The sequence below is a fragment of the Salvelinus namaycush genome, unplaced genomic scaffold, assembly GCF_016432855.1.
Source record: "Salvelinus namaycush isolate Seneca unplaced genomic scaffold, SaNama_1.0 Scaffold2057, whole genome shotgun sequence".
Classification (NCBI taxonomy): domain Eukaryota; kingdom Metazoa; phylum Chordata; class Actinopteri; order Salmoniformes; family Salmonidae; genus Salvelinus; species Salvelinus namaycush.
The window spans coordinates 19,248-45,314 of record NW_024058850.1 but is presented as its reverse complement, the minus strand read 5'-3'; the positions used below and the strand labels follow the sequence as shown (position 1 = coordinate 45,314).

At 48.2% G+C, this 26,067-nt stretch overlaps 1 protein-coding gene across 1 annotated transcript; it reads left to right on the top strand.

Moving 5' to 3' along the window:
- Positions 1–1,206: 1,206 nt before the first annotated feature.
- Positions 1,207–20,423, top strand: LOC120038048 (neural cell adhesion molecule L1.2-like). Its single transcript, XM_038983988.1, has 4 exons — positions 1,207–1,525; positions 18,716–18,847; positions 18,968–19,040; positions 19,508–20,423. The coding sequence occupies exons 1-4, from the start codon at positions 1,207–1,209 to the stop codon at positions 19,767–19,769; spliced, it is 786 nt and encodes a 261-aa protein (XP_038839916.1). The 3' UTR covers positions 19,770–20,423.
- The last annotated feature ends 5,644 nt before the right edge of the window (positions 20,424–26,067 follow it).

The window sequence follows — 26,067 nt, the reverse complement described above, 5'->3', positions numbered from 1 at the left end:
ACAGATGGAGGGGAGGGGGAGGTATATACAGATGAGGAGGGGAGTATATACAGATGCAGTGGAAAGAGTATATACAGATGGAGGGAGGAGAGTAATACAGATGGAGGAGGAGGAGAGTATATACAGATGGAGGGAGAGGATAGTATATACAGATGGAGGGGAGGAGAGTATATACAGATGGAGGGAGGAGAAGTATATACAGATGGAGGGGAGGAGAGTATATACAGATGGAGGGGAGGAGAAAGTATATACAGATGGAGGGGAGGAGAGTATATACAGATGAGGGAGGAGAGTATATACAGATGGAGGGGAGGAGAGTATATACAGATGGAGGGGAGGAGAGTATATACAGATGGAGGGGAGGAGAGTATATACAGATGGAGGGGAGGAGAGTATATACAGATGGAGGGGAGGAGAGTATATACAGATGGAGGGGAGGAGAGTATATACAGATGGAGGGAGGAGAGTATATACAGATGGAGGGGATGGAGAGTATATACAGATGGAGGGGAGGAGGAGTATATACAGATGGAGGGAGGAGAGTTTATACAGATGGAGGGGAAGGAGAGTTTATACAGATGGAGGGAGGAGAGTATATACAGATGGAGGAGGAGAGTATATACAGATGGAGTGGGAGGAGAGTATATACAGATGGAGGGGAGGAGAGTATATACAGATTGAGGGGAGGAGAGTATATACAGATGGAGGGGAGGAGAGTATATACAGATGGAGGGGAGGAGAGTATATACAGATGGAGGGGAGGAGAGTTTATACAGATGAGGGGAGGAGAGTTTATACAGATGGAGGGGAGGGGAGGAGAGTATATACAGATGGAGGGGAGGAGAGTATATACAGATGGAGGGGAGGAGAGTTTATACAGATGGAGGGGAGGAGAGTATATACAGATGGAGGGGAGGAGAGTATATACAGATGGAGGGGAGGGGAGGAGAGTATATACAGATGGAGGGGAGGAGAGTATATACAGATTGGGGGGGGGGGGAGGAGAGTATATACAGATGGAGGGGAGGGGAGGAGAGTATATACAGATGGAGGGGAGGGGAGGAGAGTATATACAGATGGAGGGGAGGGGAGGAGAGTATATACAGATGGAGGGGAGGAGAGTATATACAGATGGAGGGGAGGAGAGTATATACAGATGGAGGGGAGGAGAGTATATACAGATGCAGTGGAAGAGAGTATATACAGATGGAGGGGAGGAGAGTATATACAGATGGAGGGGAGGGGAGGAGAGTATATACAGATGGAGGGAGGAGATTTGTTTTTTTGTCTTTTGATTTCTGTTTCTGCTCTTTTTTCATCCAATATTTGTCTCTCATTTTTGTTTGTGTGTTTGTGTGTTTGTGTGTGTGTGTAGTTGGGGGTAAGTGGGAGGAGTCAGAACAGGTTAACACGTTGCAGGCATTCTATTCGCTGACGGGTCTTCAGCCTGGAACACAGTACCGCCTCCTCATCACCCATGGCAACTATACGCACTGGGAGGACGAGATACAGACCACCGGTCCAGGTAGACATACACACTCGCTCACACACTCACAAACACACAAACACATACTGACGTACACACACATTTATGTATATATAATATTATACTGTATGCCATTTAGAAGATATAACTTAAAACACTGAGTGGATTCATTTCAGTATGTGACCCCAGTGGGAATCGAACCCACTTCACAACCATTCTTTCAATATTCTCATGTTGTCTCTCTCTCTCTCTCTCTCTCTCTCTCTCTCTCTCTCTCTCTCTCTATCTCTATCTCTATCTCTATCTCTCTCTATCTCTCTCTCTGTCGGCGATTGCTTTGTTATTGAAGGTTTGGAAATTGCTTTATTTTTGGTGGTTGTAGAATTGAACTTCTCTTTTCTGGATTTTGATCATTAGCAAGTATCGGCCTAATTCTGCTCTGCATGCATTATTTGGTGTTTTACGTTGTACACAGAGGACATTTTTGCAGAATTCTGCATGCAGAGTTTCAATATGGTTAAATTCTTGGTTGGTGAGCGGACTCCAGACCTCAAAACCATAAAGGGCATTGGGTTCTATAACAGATTCAAGTATTTTTTGGCAGATCCTAATTGCTATGTCAAATTTTATGTTCATTTTGATGGCATAGAAGGCCCTTCTTGCCTTGACTCTCAGATCGTTCACAGTTTTGTGGAAGTTACTTGTGGCACTGATGTTTAGGCCGAGATGTGTATTGTTTTTTGTGGACTTTTGTGGTCCTGGCAACTGGACCTTTTTTGGAACACCCTTATTTTTGTCTTACTGAGATTTACTGTCAGGGACCAGGTCTGACAGAATCTATGCAGAAGATCTAGGTGCTGCTGTAGGCCCTCCTTGGTTGGGGACAGAAGCACCAGATCATCAGCAAACAGTAGACATTTGATTTCAGATTCTAGATAGATGAGAACGGGTGCTGCAGACTGTTCTAGGGCCCTCGCCAATTCATTGATATATATGGTGGAAGATGGCGCCGGCGGAGATGGCAGCATCGCAACTAGCTCTTAGAAAACTTTGCAGTATTTCGTTTTTTTATGTACTATTTTTTATATTATTATCTCATGAAATGTTTTGTGTCATTACATACAGCCAGGAAGAGCTATTGGATATTAGAGCGGCGGTAACTCACCAGAACTACCAGCATTATGACCAAGAATACGACTTCCCTGGAGCAGATCCTTTGTTCACTCTCCCCAGAGCAATTTAACTTATTCCAGAGGCCGACCCAAAACATCGCCGGCGGAGGAGAGGCACTTGAGGTGGCCTGCTTGTTCGACTTAGGAGGCGCGCCCACCACCCACCGCTTCCGAGTATATTACTTGCTAATGTTCAGTCTTTGGATAACAAAGTTGATGAGCTTAGAGCAAGGATTTCTTTCCAGAGAGACCTGTAACATACTTTGTTTCACAGAAACATGGCTCTTTCGGGATACTCTGTCATAGTCTGTAAATTCAGCAGGATTCTCAGTACATCGCTCAGACAGGAATAAACATCTCTCTGGTAAGAAGGGCAGGGGTGTGTTTCATGATTAACGACTCATGGTGTAATTGTAACAACATAAAGGAACTCAAGTCATGTTGTTCACCCGACCTAGAATACCTCACAATTAAATGCCGACCATATTATCTCCCAAGAGAATTCTCCTCCGTCATCGCCACGGCTCTTTACATCCCACCTCAAGCCGAAACCTCGACGCACCTCAAAGAACTTCACTGGACTTTATGTAAACTGGAAACCACATATCCTGAGGCTGCATTTATTGAAGCTGGGGATTTTAACAAAGCAAATCTCAGGACTTGGCTGCCGAAATTCTATCAACATATTGCCTGTCCTACTCGCGGTACTAAGGCTCTCGACCATTGCTATTCAAACTTCCGGGATGCTTACAAGGCCCTCCCCCGCCCTCCTTTTGGCAAATCTGACCACTCCATCTTGCTCCATTAGTGTCATTGTAAGGGGTGACAGTCCCACACAAAGCGGAACGTGTATCATCGGAAGCAGAGTAGACTCTGCGCATCGATATTTTTCTTGCTGAGACGGCCGCAGTGCTTGTGGAAGTGTCTGAAGGGCAAGAGAAGTTCATCTCAGCTACCGTATTGCACGACTGCAAGGAGAAGGGAAGTTGCTCATTCACAGAGACCGCTGGCTCGAAATCATGAAAAGAATGGTCAATCAGGTCTGCTGATGGCATGTGTTGAGATATCGTAATATCTCTTTGGATCGGATTCTGCACCAAGAGGTTTCTAAACATCTTTTTCCCAAGGGGTGCTTTCGGCAGATACCCCTCATGAATGACTGCGTTGCAGCTAGCGTTAGGGGAAGACAGTGTGGTCAGTGGAGAAGGCACTGTGGCCTGTGACCATACCTGGTTGGTTTTCCAATCCATCAGTGGGAGTAACCGCTCCATCAAGTCTGCTCCGAGTAGCAGGGGTACAGATTCGAGGCTGGTAACATACACAGGGTGAACGAGCGATACGTCCTGGAAGTGCAGTTTCAGCATGAGTCTCAATGTGAGAGGTGAGGTAGTCTGAGTGACCCCTCGAAGTGTAGTGTCACATCGTTCCACTTTTAACCAATGTTTAGTTGGCTTCAAAGCCCTTTTGAGATCATCAAACAATGTTTGAGAGATGAGTGATATTGTCGCACCCAAATCAATTCCCGCATGACAAGTTAAGCAGTCCTCCAGGACTGTTTCCAGGTATGGGCGTTTAAATTCGTGTTTAGTGGACATATTCCCCATTACTTCCGGCGCCGACAGAGATGGCCGCCTCGCTTCGCGTTCCTAGGAAAATATGCAGTATTTTGTTTTTTTATGTGTTATTCCTTACATTGGTACCCCAGGTAATCTTAGGTTTCATTACATACAGTCGGGAGGAACTACTGAATATAAGAGCAACGTCAACTCACCATCGTTACAACCAGGAATATGACTCTCCCGAAGCGGATCCTGTGTTTTGCCTTCCACCCAATACAATGGATCTGATCCCAGCCGGCGACCCTAAACAACGACGCCGTAAAAGGGGCAAACGAAGCGGTCTCCTGGTCAGGCTTCGGAGACGGGCACATCGCGCTCCACTCCCTAGCATACTACTCGCCAATGTCCAGTCTCTTGACAACAAGGTTGATGAAATCCGAGCAAAGGTAACATTCCAGAGAGACATCAGAGATTGTAACGTTCTTTGCTTCACGGAAACATGGCTCACTCGAGAGACGCTAACGGAGTCGGTGCAGCCAGCTGGTTTCTTCACGCATCGCGCCGACAGAAACAAACATCTTTCTGGTAAGAAGAGGGGCGGGGGTGTATGCCTTATGATTAACGAGACGTGGTGTGATCATAACAACATACAGGAACTCAAGTCATTCTGTTCACCTGATTTAGAATTCCTCACAATCAAATGTCGACCGCATTATCTACCAAGGGAATTCTCTTCGATTATAATGACAGCCGTATATATTCCCCCCCAAGCAGACACATTGATGGCCCTGAACGAACTTTATCTGACTCTTTGTAAACTGGAAACCACACACCCTGAGGCTGCATTCATCGTAGCTGGGGATTTTAACAAGGCTAATCTGAAAACAAAACTCCCTAAATTCTATCAGCATATCGATTGTGCTACCAGGGCTGGTAAAACCTTGGATCATTGTTATACTAACTTCCGCGACGCATATAAGGCCCTCCCCCGCCCTCCTTTCGGAAAAGCTGACCACGACTCCATTTTGTTGCTTCCAGCCTACAAACAGAAACTAAAACAGCAAGCTCCCGCGCTCAGGTCTGTTCAACGCTGGTCCGACCAATCTGATTCCACGCTTCAAGACTGCTTCGATCACGTGGATTGGGATATGTTCCGCATTGCGTCCAACAACAACATTGACGAATACGCTGATTCGGTGAGCGAGTTCATTAGAAAGTGCATTGACGATGTCGTACCCACAGCAACGATTAAAACATTCCCAAACCAGAAACCGTGGATTGATGGCAGCATTCATGTGAAACTGAAAGCGCGAACCACTGCTTTTAACCAGGGCAAGGTGACCGGAAACATGACCGAATACAAACAGTGTAGCTATTCCCTCCGCAAGGCAATCAAACAAGCTAAGTGCCAGTATAGAGACAAAGTAGAGTCGCAATTCAACAGCTCAGACACAAGAGGTATGTGGCAGGGTCTACAGTCAATCACGGATTACAAAAAGAAAACCAGCCCCGTAGCGGACCAGGATGTCTTGCTCCCAGACAGACTAAATAACTTTTTTGCTCGCTTTGAGGACAATACAGTGCCACTGACACGGCCCGCTACCAAAACCTGCGGGCTCTCCTTCACTGCAGCCGAGGTGAGTAAAACATTTAAACGTGTTAACCCTCGCAAGGCTGCAGGCCCAGACGGCATTCCCAGCCGCGTCCTCAGAGCATGCGCAGACCAGCTGGCTGGTGTGTTTAAGGACATATTCAATCAATCCTTATCCCAGTCTGCTGTTACCACATGCTTCAAGAGGGAGATTGTTCCTGTTACCAAGAAAGCTAAGGTAACTGAGCTAAACGACTACCGCCCCGTAGCACTCACTTCCGTCATCATGAAGTGCTTTGAGAGACTATTCAAGGACCATATCACCTCCACCCTACCTGACACCCTAGACCCACTCCAATTTGCTTACCAACCCAATAGGTCCACAGACGACGCAATCGCAACCACACTGCACACTGCCCTAACCCATCTGGACAAGAGGAATACCTATGTGAGAATGCTGTTCATCGACTACAGCTCAGCATTTAACACCATAGTACCCTCCAAACTCGTCATCAAGCTCGAGACCCTGGGCCTCGACCCCGCCCTGTGCAACTGGGTCCTGGACTTCCTGACGGGCCGCCCCCAGGTGGTGAGGGTAGGTAACAACATCTCCACCCCGCTGATCCTCAACACTGGGGCCCCACAAGGGTGCGTTCTGAGCCCTCTCCTGTACTCCCTGTTCACCCACGACTGCGTGGCCATGCACGCCTCCAACTCAATCATCAAGTTTGCGGACGACACTACAGTGGTAGGCTTGATTACCAACAACGACGAGACGGCCTACAGGGAGGAGGTGAGGGCCCTCGGAGTGTGGTGTCAGGAAAATAACCTCACACTCAACGTCAACAAAACAAAGGAGATGATTGTGGACTTCAGGAAACAGCAGAGGGAGCACCCCCCTATCCACATCGACGGGACAGTAGTGGAGAAGGTGGAAAGTTTTAAGTTCCTCGGTGTACACATCACGGACAAACTGAATTGGTCCACCCACACAGACAGCGTTGTGAAGAAGGCGCAGCAGCGCCTCTTCAACCTCAGGAGGCTGAAGAAATTCGGCTTGTCACCAAAAGCACTTACAAACTTCTACAGATGCACAATCGAGAGCATCCTGTCGGGCTGTATCACCGCCTGGTACGGCAACTGCTCTGCCCACAACCGTAAGGCTCTCCAGAGGGTAGTGAGGTCTGCACAACGCATCACCGGGGGCAATCTACCTGCCCTCCAGGACACCTACACCACCCGATGTCACAGGAAGGCCATAAAGATCATCAAGGACAACAACCACCCGAGCCACTGCCTGTTCACCCCGCTATCATCCAGAAGGCGAGGTCAGTACAGGTGCATCAAAGCAGGGACCGAGAGACTGAAAAACAGCTTCTATCTCAAGGCCATCAGACTGTTAAACAGCCACCACTAACATTTAGTGGCCGCTGCCAACATACTGACTCAACTCCAGCCACTTTAATAATGGGAATTGATGGAAATTATGTAAAAATGCATCACTAGCCACTTTAAACAATGTCACTTAATATAATGTTTACATACCCTACATTACTCATCTCATATGTATATGTATATACTGTACTGTATATCATCTACTGCATCTTGCCATCTTTATGTAATACATGTATCACTAGCCACTTTAAACTATGCCACTTTATGTTTACATACCTTACATTACTCATCTCATATGTATAGACTGTACACTATACCATCTACTGCATCTTGCCTATGCCGTTCTGTACCATCACTCATTCATATATCTTTATGTACATATTCTTTATCCCTTTACACTTGTGTGTATAAGGTAGTAGTTGTGGAATTGTTAGGTTAGATTACTTGTTGGTTATTACTGCATTGTCGGAACTAGAAGCACAAGCATTTCGCTACACTCGCATTAACATCTGCTAACCATGTGTATGTGACAAATAAATTTTGATTTTGATTTGAAGTGGAGTGGTCGTTCGCAATGACGTGATGTGTCATTTCTGTTCAAGGTGAAAGCAGATCGACTTTTTGGATTTTGAGTGGGCATTAACGAAGCTTTTGACCTGTTTCTTCGCAACCTTTGTATCAGAGTCTATAGACAAAGCCCGTGGGCTTGTTTCTTGATCAAGCGGGCTCTGGATAGGGTCACGAGAGAGCGGGAGAAATTTGAATTTTAACGTCCTTGTTATGGGTGTTAAATCCTGCGGACCTGGTGTCCGGTAATTCCTCGTCTCGTCCTTGTGACTTATCTTTTACCCTTTTCTCAAATTTTTCTCGCTTTAGTTCTTCACCTAGTGGAACTTCTGGATAACATTGGTCTACGTTTTGATCATCCTTCAACCCTTTGTTACCCTTGTGCTCTGACGCTTTTTGTGGGTTGGGTGCAGGAACGTAGCAAACAGGTCGATTGTAGCTGTAGTCATTTTGATGGCGATGTACTTTACAGTTATTTAGACCGCGGAGGTTATTGGAATCGGGGTTTCGTGGTAGAAAGCGTTGTTGTGCGTCATCTCTCAACCCTCCAATACCTGATAATGCACCCTCTAACTGGAGTGAGTGCTCCTGGTCAAACTTCAAAACCGAGTGGTCAGGGCTCTTAGCGTTGCGAAATTTTGATGCCTCAAAAGCTGTGCTTGTAAGCTCTCTGAGTTGTAAGATAGGCAAGCCAAAGTGGGCTGCAGGGCCAAAGTAGGTAATGAAGGTGGGATACATGTTAACTTCTCTGCGCACGGATCCCTTTTACGGGATCATTTTCCTAAACAACCGCTGAATTGCAGGGCGCAAAATATTACTAAAAATATTTATAATCATGCAATCACAAGTGAAATATACCAAAACACAGCTTAGCTTGTTGTTAATCCACCTATCGTGTCAGATTTTGAAAATATGCTTTACAGAGAAAGAAATCCAAGCTTTTGTGAGAGTATCAATCAATGCTAGAACAGCTAGCCCCAAATTAGCATGGTCACGAAAGTCAGAAAAGCAATAAAATTAATCGCTTACCTTTGATAATCTTCGGATGTTTGCACTCACGAGACTCCCAGTTACACAATAAATGTTCTTTTTGTTTGATAAATATTAGTTTTATAACAAAAAAACACCATTTGGGTTGCGCGTTATGTTCAGAAAACTACAGCCTCATTCCGGTCCTGAAAGGCAGAAGAAAATTTTCAAAAATGCAAAAATATTACAAAAAATATTTATAATCATGCAATCACAAGTGAAATATACCAAAACACAGCTTAGCTTGTTGTTAATCCACCTGGTGGATAGGTGGATTAACAACAAGCTAAGCTGTGTTTTGGTATATTTCACTTGTGATTGCATGATTATAAATATTTTTTGTAATATTTTTGCATTTGGCGCCCTGCAATTCTAGCGGTTGTTTAGGAAAGTGATCCCGCTAACGGGATTCGTAGCGCAGAGAAGTTTAAAGATCCACTTAAAAGGTAAATTGGGCAATTTCACTTGTTAGTTAAATTGAATGAGACATCGATATCCAATCCATTGATTGGCTGGATGTCCTAAGTACTCACGTATTGAACGCGATCCATTTTTTGGTGTCACCTAATTCTTTTTGAAGAAAATGTACTGCCGATTCTTCACCACCAGGGGGTCACTGATCGCAGAAAGCTGAAATCCACGGAAGTACAAAGGGCGGGACTTCCATCACGCGAGGCGGAGGAATTTCAATGTGACACAGGAAAAATAAATGCTGTTTCCCTTTGTTAGCGGTAGCATCTAGTGCTAAGCTAATCCTATTTGTACAGAAATGTCACTTCCATGCACAAAATAGGGTCCCATGGTCCTTCACCATGGAAAAGGGGTTTACTAGTGAGGTCTCACATTAACCCATTCAGCATACTATTTGCTAGCATTATATTACCGGAGCGCAAGGTCCATAAAAACAGATACGCCTGTGGCCTACCCACACTGGCTTAGCGCCGTAGTCGGACAGATAACTTCGGCTCGGTCACCAAACTATCCTCTAATTTCTAACCTTACTGGCTGTATGTCCTTGTTATAGAAATGAATATTGACTGACAGAAATCGTACCGTTTGGCCTAACGGACTAAATCTGGAATTTACAAGTCATTGCTCTGACGGTATTGACACACGACCGGAGGTGCTCCCAAATAGCTTGTTCAAATAGAAACACACACAAACAATATCTTTCTCTATTCGCATACAACTGTTTACACACTTGATATATACGTATATATACACTGCTCAAAAAAATAAAGGGAACACTTAAACAACACAATGTAACTCCAAGTCAATCACACTTCTGTGAAATCAAACTGTCCACTTAGGAAGCAACACTGATTGACAATACATTTCACATGCTGTTGTGCAAATGGAATAGACAAAAGGTGGAAATTATAGGCAATTAGCAAGACACCCCCAATAAAGGAGTGATTCTGCAGGTGGTGACCACAGACCACTTCTCAGTTCCTATGCTTCCTGGCTGATGTTTTGGTCACTTTTGAATGCTGGCGGTGCTCTCACTCTAGTGGTAGCATGAGACGGAGTCTACAACCCACACAAGTGGCTCAGGTAGTGCAGTTCATCCAGGATGGCACATCAATGCGAGCTGTGGCAAAAAGGTTTGCTGTGTCTGTCAGCGTAGTGTCCAGAGCATGGAGGCGCTACCAGGAGACAGGCCAGTACATCAGGAGACGTGGAGGAGGCCGTAGGAGGGCAACAACCCAGCAGCAGGACCGCTACCTCCGCCTTTGTGCAAGGAGGTGCACTGCCAGCGCCCTGCAAAATGACCTCCAGCAGGCCACAAATGTGCATGTGTCTGCTCAAACGGTCAGAAACAGACTCCATGAGGGTGGTATGAGGGCCCGACGTCCACAGGTGGGGGTTGTGCTTACAGCCCAACACCGTGCAGGACGTTTGGCATTTGCCAGAGAACACCAAGATTGGCAAATTCGCCTCTGGCGCCCTGTGCTCTTCACAGATGAAAGCAGGTTCACACTGAGCACATGAGCACATGTGACAGACGTGACAGAGTCTGGAGACGCCGTGGAGAACGTTCTGCTGCCTGCAACATCCTCCAGCATGACCGGTTTGGCGATGGGTCAGTCATGGTGTGGGGTGGCATTTCTTTGTGGGGCCGCACAGCCCTCCATGTGCTCGCCAGAGGTAGCCTGACTGCCAATAGGTACCGAGATGAGATCCTCAGACCCCTTGTGAGACCATATGCTGACACATGCACATTTGTGGCCTGCTGGAGGTCATTTTGCAGGGCTCTGGCAGTGCACCTCCTTGCACAAAGGCGGAGGTAGCGGTCCTGCTGCTGGGTTGTTGCCCTCCTCCGGCCTCCTCCACGTCTCCTGATGTACTGGCCTGTCTCCTGGTAGCGCCTCCATGCTCTGGACACTACGCTGACAGACACAGCAAACCTTTTTGCCACAGCTCGCATTGATGTGCCATCCTGGATGAACTGCACTACCTGAGCCACTTGTGTGGGTTGTAGACTCCGTCTCATGCTACCACTAGAGTGAGAGCACCGCCAGCATTCAAAAGTGACCAAAACATCAGCCAGGAAGCATAGGAACTGAGAAGTGGTCTGTGGTCACCACCTGCAGAATCACTCCTTTTTTGGGGGTGTCTTGCTAATTGCCTATAATTTCCACCTTTTGTCTATTCCATTTGCACAACAGCATGTGAAATTTATTGTCAATCAGTGTTGCTTCCTAAGTGGACAGTTTGATTTCACAGAAGTGTGATTGACTTGGAGTTACATTGTGTTGTTTAAGTGTTCCCTTTATTTTTTTGAGCAGTGTATTTCAACAGCAAAGTCCAATTCTATCTTTGATTCCTCGCACGGGGCGCCATAATATGTCGTGCTTTGGCATCATTAAAAGTGAAGACTGTTGTGAAGTGAAGACTGTTATTTTATCAAATCAATTCTCTGTAATTATTATTACGTGATTAAACTAATCATGAAAATGTAATTAACTAGGAAGTCAGGGTACCAAGGAAAATATTCAGATTACAAAGTTATAATTTCCCTAATTTAACTCTTCAGATATTTTTATATCTGATCAATTAGTCTTCTTATTAATTAATTATTATTTACCTCACGTCAGTCTCATCTGAACATCCTAAATTGTTGGTTATCTGCACGAACCCAGCCTTTACTATAAATCATCAATACACCAATTGGCTTAATCATTTATTTACTAACCAACTGAATAATCACAGAAATTAATAAACAAAAAACAGTAGATCTGTTACTAACAAATGATAGGGGAGGTTCCCTAGTGGGCTAAGCCGATATGACGGCTTGGTGGACAAAGGGAAGTGGGTGTGGACTGAGCTAGAGCGGGAAAGACCAGAGGGATCACTACACACAGTTGATAATTATATTAATTGAAATGCTAAACCTTTGCACATGAACGCTCACTCATTTGGGAATAATTGCAATCAATATATTTATGCCCATGTGTCGTGATCTTTTCTGTTGGGAACCGGTCCGTCTGCTGGAGAGTCAGTTCATCCGCGTCTCTCTCTCTGCTTCCCTGAAGATTAAAGTATTTCGTGGTTAGAATGGATACTTCAGTGTACCATTCAGAAATGTTCTCAAAGAATAGATGTTTCGGCAGTTGTCGGTAATCGCATCCCAGGTTTACATAACTTCTAGCTGCAGAGTAGTAATTAGTATCTAAGATTTGCTAAGATTCTGTAAGGATCGATAGTCTCAGAGTTGAACCATTTCCAGCCGTGTAGCCAATGCTCCACGTGGTATGGTTAGGAATTCAATAACTATTCACAATCACAGCTCACGCTGTGGGTTTGCTTAGTCTAAACTCAAACCTGTGCCACCTCAGCTTACACCGAGGTACGCGTAGTTTGAAGATTTTTTATTCTTAACAATAGAAAAGGCGGTTCTATGACGCCTGATCATGTCTGTGCTTACGGGGGCGTGGCCAATGACTTAGTTCAACTTTAAAGGGAATACAATTCTCTCACATTAAAGGTTTAACATCACATTACATAATTTCACAAATAGTTTCATCTTTACTCATTAATTTTATACAATAATTAGATGCAAACCCCATAATTGAGAAATGTACACATTCAGAGATATAGTTATGTGTGTTTCCTGTCCTCTCTGAGGTCACCAAATGAAACACACTTGTCATACCTGTCCCTTAGGTGTCCACAGACCTTTCCCACCTTCTCACAGTGGACATTTTGTTTCATATTCCCATTTTGTGGATTTAGGAGTTTGCCATGTGAAATCCTTTGTTCTCTCTGTGTCTCTCTTTCTGCATGGCCAGGGGGAGAGAGTCTCCGCCAGGAATTTACGACCTGAGATAACAGAACCTGGGTGTAGGAGAGAGTGGGAAGTCACAATCTGTACCCAGAAAGGCCTACGTCGTGACAATACCCAGCGTGCGACAGAGCTGCAGGAGTGTGATCCGTTTTTGTTGGTTATGTTGTCGTAGTTGTGCCTAGGGGGGCAAATGGGGGAGGGAATGCTGTCACCTCCAGGTAGGTGTTTGTCCCCCTGTGTGCTGAGGGTGTTCTTGTCCAGTTCAGGCACTTAGGTCGCCACAGACTAGTACATGTCCCTGGGCCTGGAAATTATTTGATTTCCCCTCCAGGATGGAGAAGCTGTGTTCATTAAAGTACAGGGATTCTAGTGAGGGGATATAGGTAGCACACAGGAGGACATTTTTCTCTGTTGTGATCCTTTCCTTTAGAATTTCTAGCCAGATATAAAATGTTCCTGTTTTGACTAATTTAATAGAGTGAGTTAGGTCTGCTCCGTATAAAATTAGCATACCCCCTGAGTCCCTTCCCAGTTTCACACTTGCTAGTTTGGTGGATGGGACTACCAGCTCTCTGTAACCTAGAGGGCAACAAGTGGTTCCATCTCATCTATACCCATGTTTCTTGTAGGATGACAATGTCTGTATTTCTGGCCTTGGATATTCCAGGATAAGATAGTGATAGCTTTGTGTTCCATAAAGTGTCCAATGTTGTTAGTCATGTGGTTTGGCCTCATACCAGTAAGTTTGAGCAGAGCCTGCTGGACATCTGGTACATGCCATTGGCTTGGGCTAGTGTAAGAGTGGGGGTTTGGCTTGTTTGCCTGCTCATGACCTGGGCGTATGTGTGACTTTCATGTCGAAGCCCTCTTTGTAGGAGTGGGGGGGCATGGGGTGGGCAGGAGGGACATAGGTCTGATCTGAGGGGGGGCCTATATGGGGTGGGCAGGAGGGACATAGGTCTGATCTGAGGGGGGGCCTATATGGGGTGTGGGAATGTTTGGTTTTGGAGGCTTTTGATTGGTTGGGGTGGGGGTGTGGATGTGGCTGGTGGTTCTGTGGTCTGGATGTAGGTCTTCTCGGCGTGGGTCCTCTATGTGTAGGTCCGGGGGGGTCCTGCAGGTCTGGGAGATGGTCTGGGCGGGGTGTCTGTTGATCTGTTTCTCCTGTGTGTGTTTTGGGGCAGTGGTTGAGGGCGATGGTGGGCACTGCTGCTTTGTGTAGGTGGACCTGGTCGTAAAGGCTGTTAAATTCCATGTTGGAGCGGTGGGCCAGGAAAACATTTGGTTTTGAGACACAGTCACAAGAACTACTGGCGTTTACCCACTGTATGGTAGCAGGGTGGAAGTATTTTCGTGGTAGCAGGGTGGAGATAACTACTTGTGTGTTGGGGAAAGTGGAAGAGGCTTTTTCAATCACTCCCTTGGGTGCTGTGGCCACAGTTTCCTGCTGTGCTCTCAGGTCGTTTATGCCTGTGTGTATTATTATGTGGCTGGGTGACCTCCTGCTGTGTTCTCAGGTCGTTTGAGCCTGTGTGTATTATTATGTGAATGGTTGGCCCTAGTTGGTCCTCAGACAGAAGGACTAGGGCGTGCTGGGTGTTTGGACACCAGAGTTTAGACACTGTGTTTGGGAAAAAGTTTATTTTCTTGTATATATTTCCTGTTTAAGTCCACAAGGAGTACAATCTGTGTCTTGTGTATGTTGTCAGTGGGTGTGGGGGGGTTGTCACGAGGGCTATCAGGGTGGCTGACAGGGGGGGTGCTCAGAGGGGGTGGGATCCCCTGGGCTTGGGGTTCTTCATTTGTCTGTCCTGCGGGGATGTCGAGGCTTTGGTCAGGGTCTGGTCAGGGTCTGGTCAGGGTCTGGTCAGGGTCTGGGGTTGACTGTTCTGCTGTGGTGTCGAGACTTTGGTCAGGGTCTGGTCAGGGTCTGGTCAGGGTCTGGTCAGGGTCTGGGGTTGACTGTTCTGCTGTGGTGTCGAGACTTTGGTCAGGGTCTGAGGTGGACTGTTCTCAAAGCTTCTCTGCGGGGGTGGCCAGCTCTCTAATGGCCTGTTCTCTGTCACACGCCATCCCCCTCACCCTCTCCTCCAGCAGTCTGATCCTCTCCTCTAGTGCTCTGTTCTTCTCCTGCTCTTTCTCCTGTTGATGTTGTCTAACCACAGTCCAGAGTGCAGATATGTCTCTCTCCACCTCCAGCTCTCCGGGGTCTGGTTGAGGGGGTGTTGTTGAGCTGGACTATTTTTTGTGCTGACTGGAGTGTGTTCACCTGCTGTTGAATGTATCCTTAATTTCAATGAGGGAGTAGTACTCTACGCTGGGAGGTTGACTTTCCGCTTGGTCTCTCTGTCTCTGTGTCTCTCTCTCTTTTTCTCTCTCTCTCTTGCACTCACTCGCTCCGTCTCTGTCTCTGTCTCCCTCTCCCTGTCTCTGTCTCCCTCTCCCTGTCTCTGTCTCCCTCTCTCTGTCTCTGTCTCCCTCTCTCTGTCTCTGTCTCCCTCTCTCTGTCTCTGTCTCCCTCTCTCTGTCTCTGTCTCCCTCTCTCTGTCTCTGTCTCCCTCTCCCTGTCTCTGTCTCCCTCTCCCTGTCTCTGTCTCCCTCTCCCTGTCTCTGTCTCCCTCTCCCTGTCTCTGTCTCCCTCTCCCTGTCTCCCTCTCCCTGTCTCTGTCTCCCTCTCCCTGTCTCTGTCTCCCTCTCCCTGTCTCTGTCTCCCTCTCCCTGTCTCTGTCTCCCTCTCCCTGTCTCTGTCTCCCTCTCTCTGTCTCTGTCTCCCTCTCTCTGTCTCTGTCTCCCTCTCTCTGTCTCTGTCTCCCTCTCCCTGTCTCTGTCTCCCTCTCCCTGTCTCTGTCTCCCTCTCCCTGTCTCTGTCTCCCTCTCCCTGTCTCTGTCTCTGTCTCCCTCTCTCTGTCTCTGTCTCCCTCTCCCTGTCTCTGTCTCCCTCTCCCTGTCTCTGTCTCCCTCTCCCTGTCTCTGTCTCCCTCTCTCTGTCTCTGTCTCCCTCTCCCTGTCTCTGTCTCCCTCTCCCTGTCTCTGTCTCCCTCTCCCTGTCTCTGTCTCCCTCTCCCTGTCTCTGTCTCCCTCTCCCTGTCTCTGTCTCCCTCTCCCTGTCTCTGTCTCCCTCTCCCTGTCTCTGTCTCCCTCTCCCTGTCTCTGTCTCCCTCTCCCTGTCTCTGTCTCCCTCTCCCTGTCTCTGTCTCCCTCTCCCTGTCTCTGTCTCCCTCTCCCTGTCCCTCTCTCCCTCTCCCTGTCTCTGTCTCCCTCTCCCTGTCTCTGTCTCCCTCTCCCTGTCTCTGTCTCCCTCTCCCTGTCTCTGTCTCCCTCTCCCTGTCTCTGTCTCCCTCTCCCTGTCCCTCTCTCCCTCTCCCTGTCTCTGTCTCCCTCTCCCTGTCTCTGTCTCCCTCTCCCTGTCTCTGTCTCCCTCTCCCTGTCTCTGTCTCCCTCTCCCTGTCTCTGTCTCCCTCTCCCTGTCTCTGTCTCCCTCTCCCTGTCTCTGTCTCCCTCTCCCTGTCTCTGTCTCCCTCTCTCTGTCTCTGTCTCCCTCTCTCTGTCTCTGTCTCCCTCTCTCCCTCTCCCTGTCTCTGTCTCCCTCTCCCTGTCTCTGTCTCCCTCTCCCTGTCTCTGTCTCCCTCTCCCTGTCTCTGTCTCCCTCTCCCTGTCTCTGTCTCCCTCTCCCTGTCTCTGTCTCCCTCTCCCTGTCTCTGTCTCCCTCTCCCTGTCTCTGTCTCCCTCTCCCTGTCTCTGTCTCCCTCTCCCTGTCTCTGTCTCCCTCTCTCTGTCTCTGTCTCCCTCTCTCTGTCTCTGTCTCCCTCTCCCTGTCTCTGTCTCCCTCTCCCTGTCTCTGTCTCCCTCTCCCTGTCTCTGTCTCCCTCTCCCTGTCTCTGTCTCCCTCTCCCTGTCTCTGTCTCCCTCTCCCTGTCTCCCTCTCTCTGTCTCTGTCTCCCTCTCCCTGTCTCTGTCTCCCTCTCCCTGTCTCTGTCTCCCTCTCCCTGTCTCTGTCTCCCTCTCCCTGTCTCTGTCTCCCTCTCCCTGTCTCTGTCTCCCTCTCCCTGTCTCTGTCTCCCTCTCCCTGTCTCTGTCTCCCTCTCCCTGTCTCTGTCTCCCTCTCTCTGTCTCTGTCTCCCTCTCCCTGTCTCTGTCTCCCTCTCCCTGTCTCTGTCTCCCTCTCCCTGTCTCTGTCTCCCTCTCCCTGTCTCTGTCTCCCTCTCCCTGTCTCTGTCTCCCTCTCCCTGTCTCCCTCTCTCTGTCTCTGTCTCCCTCTCCCTGTCTCTGTCTCCCTCTCCCTGTCTCTGTCTCCCTCTCCCTGTCTCTGTCTCCCTCTCCCTGTCTCTGTCTCCCTCTCCCTGTCTCTGTCTCCCTCTCCCTGTCTCTGTCTCCCTCTCCCTGTCTCTGTCTCCCTCTCCCTGTCTCTGTCTCCCTCTCCCTGTCCCTCTCTCCCTCTCCCTGTCTCTGTCTCCCTCTCCCTGTCTCTGTCTCCCTCTCCCTGTCTCTGTCTCCCTCTCCCTGTCTCTGTCTCCCTCTCCCTGTCTCTGTCTCCCTCTCCCTGTCTCTGTCTCCCTCTCCCTGTCTCTGTCTCCCTCTCCCTGTCTCTGTCTCCCTCTCTCTGTCTCTGTCTCCCTCTCTCTGTCTCTGTCTCCCTCTCTCCCTCTCCCTGTCTCTGTCTCCCTCTCCCTGTCTCTGTCTCCCTCTCCCTGTCTCTGTCTCCCTCTCCCTGTCTCTGTCTCCCTCTCCCTGTCTCTGTCTCCCTCTCCCTGTCTCTGTCTCCCTCTCCCTGTCTCTGTCTCCCTCTCCCTGTCTCTGTCTCCCTCTCCCTGTCTCTGTCTCCCTCTCCCTGTCTCTGTCTCCCTCTCCCTGTCTCTGTCTCCCTCTCTCTGTCTCTGTCTCCCTCTCTCTGTCTCTGTCTCCCTCTCCCTGTCTCTGTCTCCCTCTCCCTGTCTCTGTCTCCCTCTCCCTGTCTCTGTCTCCCTCTCCCTGTCTCTGTCTCCCTCTCCCTGTCTCTGTCTCCCTCTCCCTGTCTCCTGTCTCCCTCTCCTGTCTCTGTCTCCCTCTCCCTGTCTCTGTCTCCCTCTCCCTGTCTCTGTCTCCCTCTCCCTGTCTCTGTCTCCCTCTCCCTGTCTCTGTCTCCCTCTCCCTGTCTCTGTCTCCCTCTCCCTGTCTCTGTCTCCCTCTCCCTGTCTCTGTCTCCCTCTCCCTGTCTCTGTCTCCCTCTCTCTGTCTCTGTCTCCCTCTCCCTGTCTCTGTCTCCCTCTCCCTGTCTCTGTCTCCCTCTCCCTGTCTCTGTCTCCCTCTCCCTGTCTCTGTCTCCCTCTCCCTGTCTCTGTCTCCCTCTCCCTGTCTCCCTCTCTCTGTCTCTGTCTCCCTCTCCCTGTCTCTGTCTCCCTCTCCCTGTCTCTGTCTCCCTCTCCCTGTCTCTGTCTCCCTCTCCCTGTCTCTGTCTCCCTCTCCCTGTCTCTGTCTCCCTCTCCCTGTCTCTGTCTCCCTCTCCCTGTCTCTGTCTCCCTCTCCCTGTCTCTGTCTCCCTAGAGCTACGTGGTGTGGAAGGGGATTTTGCTACTCAAGGCTGGTTCATAGGGCTGATCAGTGCTGTGGTGTTGTTTAATAAAGAGGTCTTGTCTGTCTCTGTCTCCCTAGAGCTACGTGGTGTGGAAGGGGATTTTGCTACTCAAGGCTGGTTCATAGGGCTGAGCAGTGCTGTGGTGTTGCTGTTGTTGCTGCTTCTGGTTCTCTGTTTCATCAAGAGGAGTAAAGGGGGCAAGTACGCAGGTAACTATACACACACTTTCCCCTCTGGGAAGTGTCTGTCCCTCCGTCTACTGTACGTTTTCACACTAACTTGAGTTGCTGTTTGTTCCAGCTGAGCACTAACGTGTATCTCTCCTCCAGTGAAAGACAAGGAAGAGAATCAGATGGACTCCGAGGCTCGGCCAATGAAAGACGAGACGTTCGGAGAGTACAGGTTTGTCATATCTAACCACACACGCACATCTTTACACAACACACACACACACATCTTTACACAACACACACACACATCTTTACACAACACACACACACACACACACACACATCTTTACACAACACACACACACACACACACATCTTTACACAACACACACACACACACAACTTTACACAACACACACACACATCTTTACACAATACACACACAAAACATAAGTATTTTTAATCTCCAATAACCCTGACCTCTAACCCTGACCTCTAACCCTGACCTCTAACCCCTGACCTCTAACCCCTGACCTCTAACCCCTGACCTCTAACCTCCCTCTCTACCCTATGCTGCTCCATTTCTGCAGATCTCTGGAAAGGTGAGAACTTTTTCTCTCTCTCTCTTCGTTCTATTTTGTTTTAACATGGTGTTCATATGTAGCTATTTCTCTGTTACTGTTTCCTCTGTCTCCATAGTGATGGTGATGAGAAGCGGTCAGTCAGTCAGCCATCTCTGTGTGTGGAGAGTAAACTGGGGAGTGACGACTCCCTTGCCGAATACGGAGACAGTGTCGACATCCAGTTCAACGAGGACGGCTCTTTCATTGGTCAATACAGCGGCCGAGGGCCCGCGCCTACAGGAAATGAGAGCTCTGGCCCCGCCTCCCCTGTCAATCTAGACCCCCCGCCTCCTCCGATAGGCCCCTCCTTCGCCGGAATACTGGACAGGACCAGTTAGAACAGACACACCATCAGACTGCCTGCATGAAGACCTCTCATTCCTGACACTTCTGCCATCAGACTGCCTGCATGAAGACCTCTCATTCCTGACACTTCTGCCATCAGACTGCCTCCATGAAGACCTCTCATTCCTGACACTTCTGCCATCAGAGTGCCTGCATGAAGATCTCTCATTCCTGACACTTCTGCCATCAGACTGCCTGCATGAAGATCTCTCATTCCTGACACTTCTGCCATCAGACTGCCTGCATGAAGATCTCTCATTCCTGACACTTCTGCCATCAGACTGCCTGCATGAAGATATCTCATTCCTGACACTTCTGCCATCAGACTGCCTGCATGAGGACCTCTCATTCCTGACACTTCTGCCATCAGACTGCCTGCATGAAGATCTCTCATTCCTGACACTTCTGCCATCAGACTGCCTGCATGAGGACCTCTCATTCCTGACACTTCTGCCATCAGACTGCCTGCATGAAGACCTCTCATTCCTGACACTTCTGCCATCAGACTGCCTGCATGAAGACCTCTCATTCCTGACACTTCTGCCATCAGACTGCCTGCATGAAGACCTCTCATTCCTGACACTTCTGCCATCAGACTGCCTGCATGAAGACCTCTCATTCCTGACACTTCTGCCATCAGACTGCCTGCATGAGGACATGTCATTCCTGACACCACTGCCTGCCTGCCTGCTAGACATACACAAGTTCAGTACATTCCATGGGGGTACAGTATGTAGAGAAGCTGTTTACAGATCAGCTTGCCTTCTCTACTCCACGTTTACACACACAGTAGTACACACACAGTACTACATACACAGTAGTACACACACAGTAGTACACACACAGTAGTACACACACAGTAGTACACACACAGTAGTACACACCTGGCACACACAGTAATACACACACAGTACTACATACACTGTAGTACACACACGGTAATACACACATCTGGTAACACACAGTAATACACACAGTCAGAATGCAGCTGCCCACTACTCCAAAACCCTTTGACGCAGTGTACCATAGCGCGCTTCGCTTTATCACAGGTAACAGGTTTAATCCCCACCACTGCGTCCTTTATCAGAAGGTCTGCTGGCACCTCACTAAAATCTCGTAGATCACTTCATTACTCTCTTTTTGTTGACAAAGCATCCAACATATCTCACTTCTCTTAAAGTATCAAATACAATGCACCAAACCCGCTCACAGGGCTGGTTAACTCTTGAGGTCCCTCGTGTCTCTACCAACCAATCAGCTTTTAGTTTTAACGCCCCCCAATGTTTGGAATCGTTTACTAACCTCCATCTTGAATCCCTGGTGTCAATAGGCAGTTCAGAATGCTGATGAAGAATGAACTCACTGATGTTTCTGACTGTTTTGGTTGACTGTCATAATGTATTTGTGTTGTGGTAATGTAGTGTTTCTGTAACTGCTGCTTTTTGCTGTTTTATTAAATTATCATGTTGATTTGGGAATTGTTTGTTCTCAGGGCACCATTGAGAATGAGACGCTGATTTAAATTGGGCTTCCCTGAATACATACAAGTTTAATAAAAACACAAACCTAAGAGCCCGACCAAACCCTGACACTCTTAGTCCAACCATCCGTCCTTCTCTCCATCTCTCCATCTCTCCTTCTCTCCTTCTCTCCATCTCTCCTTCTCTCCTTCTCTCCTTCTCTCCTTCTCACCATCCGTCCTTCTCTCCATCTCTCCTTCTCTCCTCTTCATCCCTCCTCTTCATCCCTCCTCTTCTCTCCATCTCTTCTCCTCTCCATCTCTCCATCTCTCCTCCCCTGAGAGAGGAGAGGAGGTGAGAGGGGTAGGAGAGGAAATAGACAAAGAAAAGGTGAGAGTGTGTATTAATCACAAAGACATTATATTTGGGTATTTTACATCATTTTTGGTGCAAAATTTTATTTAATTGTTTTGGGGGGGAGATATGTGGTGTTTCTTTCTCTGTGTCGCTGTGTTTGTAATGAATTGTGTGTGTGTGTGTGTGTGTGTGTGCTCTCTCCCTGCTCACAACCATGCAGTGAAGAGAAAACGAATACCTTAAGAAAATTCATGCTCCTCTCCTTCCTCTGTACGTTTATCCATCCATCCTCCCTACCCGTCCTACAGAAATATGCAGAAATAGGGTGTTAGTACACACACACACACACACACACACACACACACACACACACACACACACACACACACACACACACACACACACACACACACACACACACACACATACACACACTAGAGGCCTATGGCATTCAAGCTCTGTAGCAAACTTCTACTACTGGGCTGAAGGAGAAAGGGGCAATGGAAGAAGGAAGAACAAAGGAGGAGGAGAGAGGGAGGAGAGAGGGAGGAGAGAGAGAGGGAGGAGAGAGGAGGGAGAGAGAGAGGGAGGAGAGAGGAGGGAGAGAGAGAGGGAGTAGAGAAGAGGGAGGAGAGAGGGAGGAGAGAGGGACGAGGGAGAGAGAGAGGGAGGAGAGAGGAGGGAGGAGAGAGGAGGGAGAGAGAGAGGGAGGAGAGAAGAGGGAGGAGAGAGGGAGGAGAGAGGGAGGAGAGAGAGAGCAGAAGGAAAGAGAGGGAGGAGAGAAGAGGGAGAGAGGGAGGAGAGAGGGAGGAGAGAGGGAGGGAGTAGAGAGGAGGGAGAGAGAGAGGGAGTAGAGAAGAGGGAGGAGAGAGGGAGGAGAGAGGGAGGAGAGAGAGAGCAGAAGGAAAGAGAGGGAGGAGAGAAGAGGGAGGAGAGAAGAGGGAGAGAGGGAGGAGAGAGGGAGGAGAGAGGGAGGAGAGGGAGGGAGTAGAGAAGAGGGAGAGAATCAGAAGTATCATTCTCTGAATGTAAATAGAAGCTGAAGATTGTTATCTATCTGATCATTTCAATTGATCCTTTTTCAAAGTGATTATTTTAATGTCACTTGGTTTTGTAGCTCCCACTGCTCTCTTCAGTTAAACTGCTGTTCCTGTGTGTCATCATATCTATGATACTAATCCTTACAGCCTGTATGGTTGGTTTCTGTATTGGCTTGTAGTCCAGACGCCTGTGTTTAGATCCTAGAAAATCTTTCAACTTATGTTTCTGTATGTTAGATAAACAGCAGCTATAGATTATTGATGAGAAATGTCATACCTGTAACCATTTATTAGTTAACATTGATAAGAAATGTCATACGTGTAACAATTTATTAGTTAACATTGATTATTGATAAGAAATGTCATACGTGTAACAATTTATTAGTTAACATTGATTATTGATTAGAAATGTCATATCTGTAACCATTTATTAGTTAACATTGATTATTGATTAGAAATGTCATATCTGTAACCATTTATTAGTTAACATTGATTATTGATTAGAAATGTCATATCTGTAACCATTTATTAGTTAACATTGATTATTGATTAGAAATGTCATATCTGTAAAACAAAAAGGGCCAATGTTCAGTCAGTGTTGAAAGAACACGATCATTACATCATCACCAGGAAGCTCAACGCGTCTTTTGAAAAGTGGGCAGGGCAAAGAGGAACAGGAGAGAAGCCTGATTGGCCCAGAGAGGCCAGTTTGTGGTGTTGTTCCAGGGCACCTTAGTAGCAGTGTCCCTGGGCATCTCAGATGATTCAAATGTCATATTCATGTGGTTGAACACTTTTAATGGCATTGTGAGCAGAGAGACTGCAATATAGACAAACTGGAATGAACCCAATACGCTCTACAGACTCCTCTCTGGTCCAGCCTCTGCTCCATGCTACTCGGAACTAGGAAAGTCCAAAATTTCCAACTTGCTAATTTGTTGTACAACTACAACAATTAGCATGTCAGAGATTTTGGAGTTTCCTAGTTCCGACTAAGAAGTTAATGGGTCATATCTGTCAAGCTGTCAGGGACAATACAGTTTGGAAGTAATGAGTTGAAAAATACTCATAGAAATCAATTGGAAATTAACCTGTCTGTCTGTCTGTCTGTCTGTCTGTCTGTCTGTCTGTCTGTCTGTCTGTCTGTCTGTCTGTCTGTCTGTCTGTCTGTCTGTCTGTCTGTCTGTCTGTCTGTCTGTCTGTCTGTCTGTCTGTCGCAGCCTTCTTTTACAACTATAAACACAGAGAAAAACAACAAAAACAAGAAAAGGGAAAATATGAATATTTTACAATAACCAATAAGTATATGACTAATATTAATACAATCTGAAGCCTCACAGAGCTACTGGGGAGGAAGGGAGGGATGAACACATTAGAGGGGAGGGTTAAACAAGTGATATTGTACCTGCTTGTTGCATCGTGTATCTAATTAATTAACCCCACAGCTACTAATAAACTGGGACTATGCATAACCAAGATACCACTACACTGTGACTTATTGTGGGTGTGGGTGTGCATATGGGTGTGTGGGTGTGAGTGTGCATATGGGTGTGTGGGTCCAGACAAGACAACAATGCAACTGACCATCACATCCAGACAATACAACAATCAAATCGTATTTTTCACATGCGCCGAATACAACAGGTGTAGACCTTACAGTGAAATGCTAAATTACAAGCCCTTAACCAACAATGCAGTTTTAAGAAAAATACCCCAAAAAATAAGAAATAAAAGTAACAAATAATTAAAGAGCAGCAGTAAAATAACAATAGCGAGGCTATATACGGGGAGGTACCGGTACAGAGTCAATGTGAGGGGCCACCAGTTAGTCGAGGAAATTGAGGTAATATTTACATGTGGGTAGATTTATTAAAGTGACTTTTGCATATTTAATAACCGAGAGTTGCAGCAGAATAAAAAAGGGGGGTGGCAATGCAAATAGTCTGGGTGGCCATGTCACGATAGTCATAATAAGCGGACCAAGGCGCAGCGGGATATGAGGACATCTTCTTTTATTAGAGATGACGAAACACGAAACGAACACTTTTACAAAACAAAACAACAAACGACCGTGAAGCTACAAACGTTAGTGCATACACCAGCTACAAACGTTCAACATAGACAATTACCCACAAACACCTAAAGCCTATGGCTGCCTTAAATATGGCTCCCAATCAGAGACAACAATAAACAGCTGTCTCTGATTGAGAACCAAATCAGGCAACCATAGACTTTCCTAAACACCTACACTGAACACAACCCCATACATACTACAAAACCCCCTAAACAATACACACACCCTAAACTAGACAAAACACACAAACATCCCCCATGTCACACCCTGACCTAACTAAACTAATAAAGAAAATATATATAACAAAGGCCAGGGTGTGACAGTACCCCCCCCCCCCCCCCCCCCCAAAGGTGCGGACTCCGGCCGCAAAACCTGACACAGAAGGGGAGGGTCCGGGTGGGCCTTCCTATGGTGGCGGCTCGGGTGCGGGACGTGGACCCCCCTCCACCATAGTCACTACCCGCTTTGGTGGCGCCTCTGGAACGGCGAGTCCCGGACTGAATGCCATCCCATAGGGCGCCACTGGACGGAGGGGCAGCTCCGGACTGAGGGGCAGCTCCGGACTGAGGGGCAGCTCCGGACTGAGGGGCAGCTCCGGACTGAGGGGCAGCTCCGGACTGAGGGGCAGCTCATGACTGAGGGGCAGCTCATGACTGGCAGATGGCTCTGGCGGATCCTGGCTGGCTGGCTCTGGCGGATCCTGGCTGGCTGGCTCTGGCGGATCCTGGCTGGCTGACGGCTCTGGCGGATCCTGGCTGGCTGACGGCTCTGGCGGATCCTGGCTGGCTGACGGCTCTGGCGGATCCTGGCTGGCTGACGGCTCTGGCGGGTCATGGCTGGCTGACGGCTCTGGCTGGTCATGGCTGGCTGACGGCTCTGGCTGGTCATGGCTGGCTGACGGCTCTGGCTGGTCATGGCTGGCTGGCGGCTCTTGCTGCTCATGGCTGGCTGGCGGCTCTTGCTGCTCATGGCTGGCTGGCGGCTCTTGCTGCTCATGGCTGGCTGGCGGCTCTTGCTGCTCATGGCTGGCTGGCGGCTCTTGCTGCTCATGGCTGGCTGGCGGCTCTTGCTGCTCATGGCTGGCTGGCGGCTCTTGCTGCTCATGGCTGGCGGCTCTTGCTGCTCATGGCTGGCTGGCGGCTCTTGCTGCTCATGGCTGGCTGGCGGCTCTTGCTGCTCATGGCTGGCTGGCGGCTCTTGCTGCTCCTGTCTGGCTGGCGGCTCTGGCTGCTCCTGTCTGGCGGAAGGCTCTGGCTGCTCCTGTCTGGCGGAAGGCTCTGGATGCTCCTGTCTGGCGGAAGGCTCTGGATGCTCCTGTCTGGCGGACGGCTCTAGCGGCTCCTGTCTGGCGGACGGCTCT

Bases quoted from the DNA above. Each gene is read 5' to 3' on its own strand.
- LOC120038048 (XM_038983988.1), top strand. From the start codon at position 1,207: ATGGAGGGGAGGAGAGTATATACAGATGGAGGGGAGGGGAGGAGAGTA. The intron at 18,848-18,967 runs GTAACTATACAC...TCTCTCCTCCAG, and splicing joins TAAAGGGGGCAAGTACGCAG to TGAAAGACAAGGAAGAGAAT. The intron at 19,041-19,507 runs GTTTGTCATATC...CTGTCTCCATAG, and splicing joins GAGACGTTCGGAGAGTACAG to TGATGGTGATGAGAAGCGGT.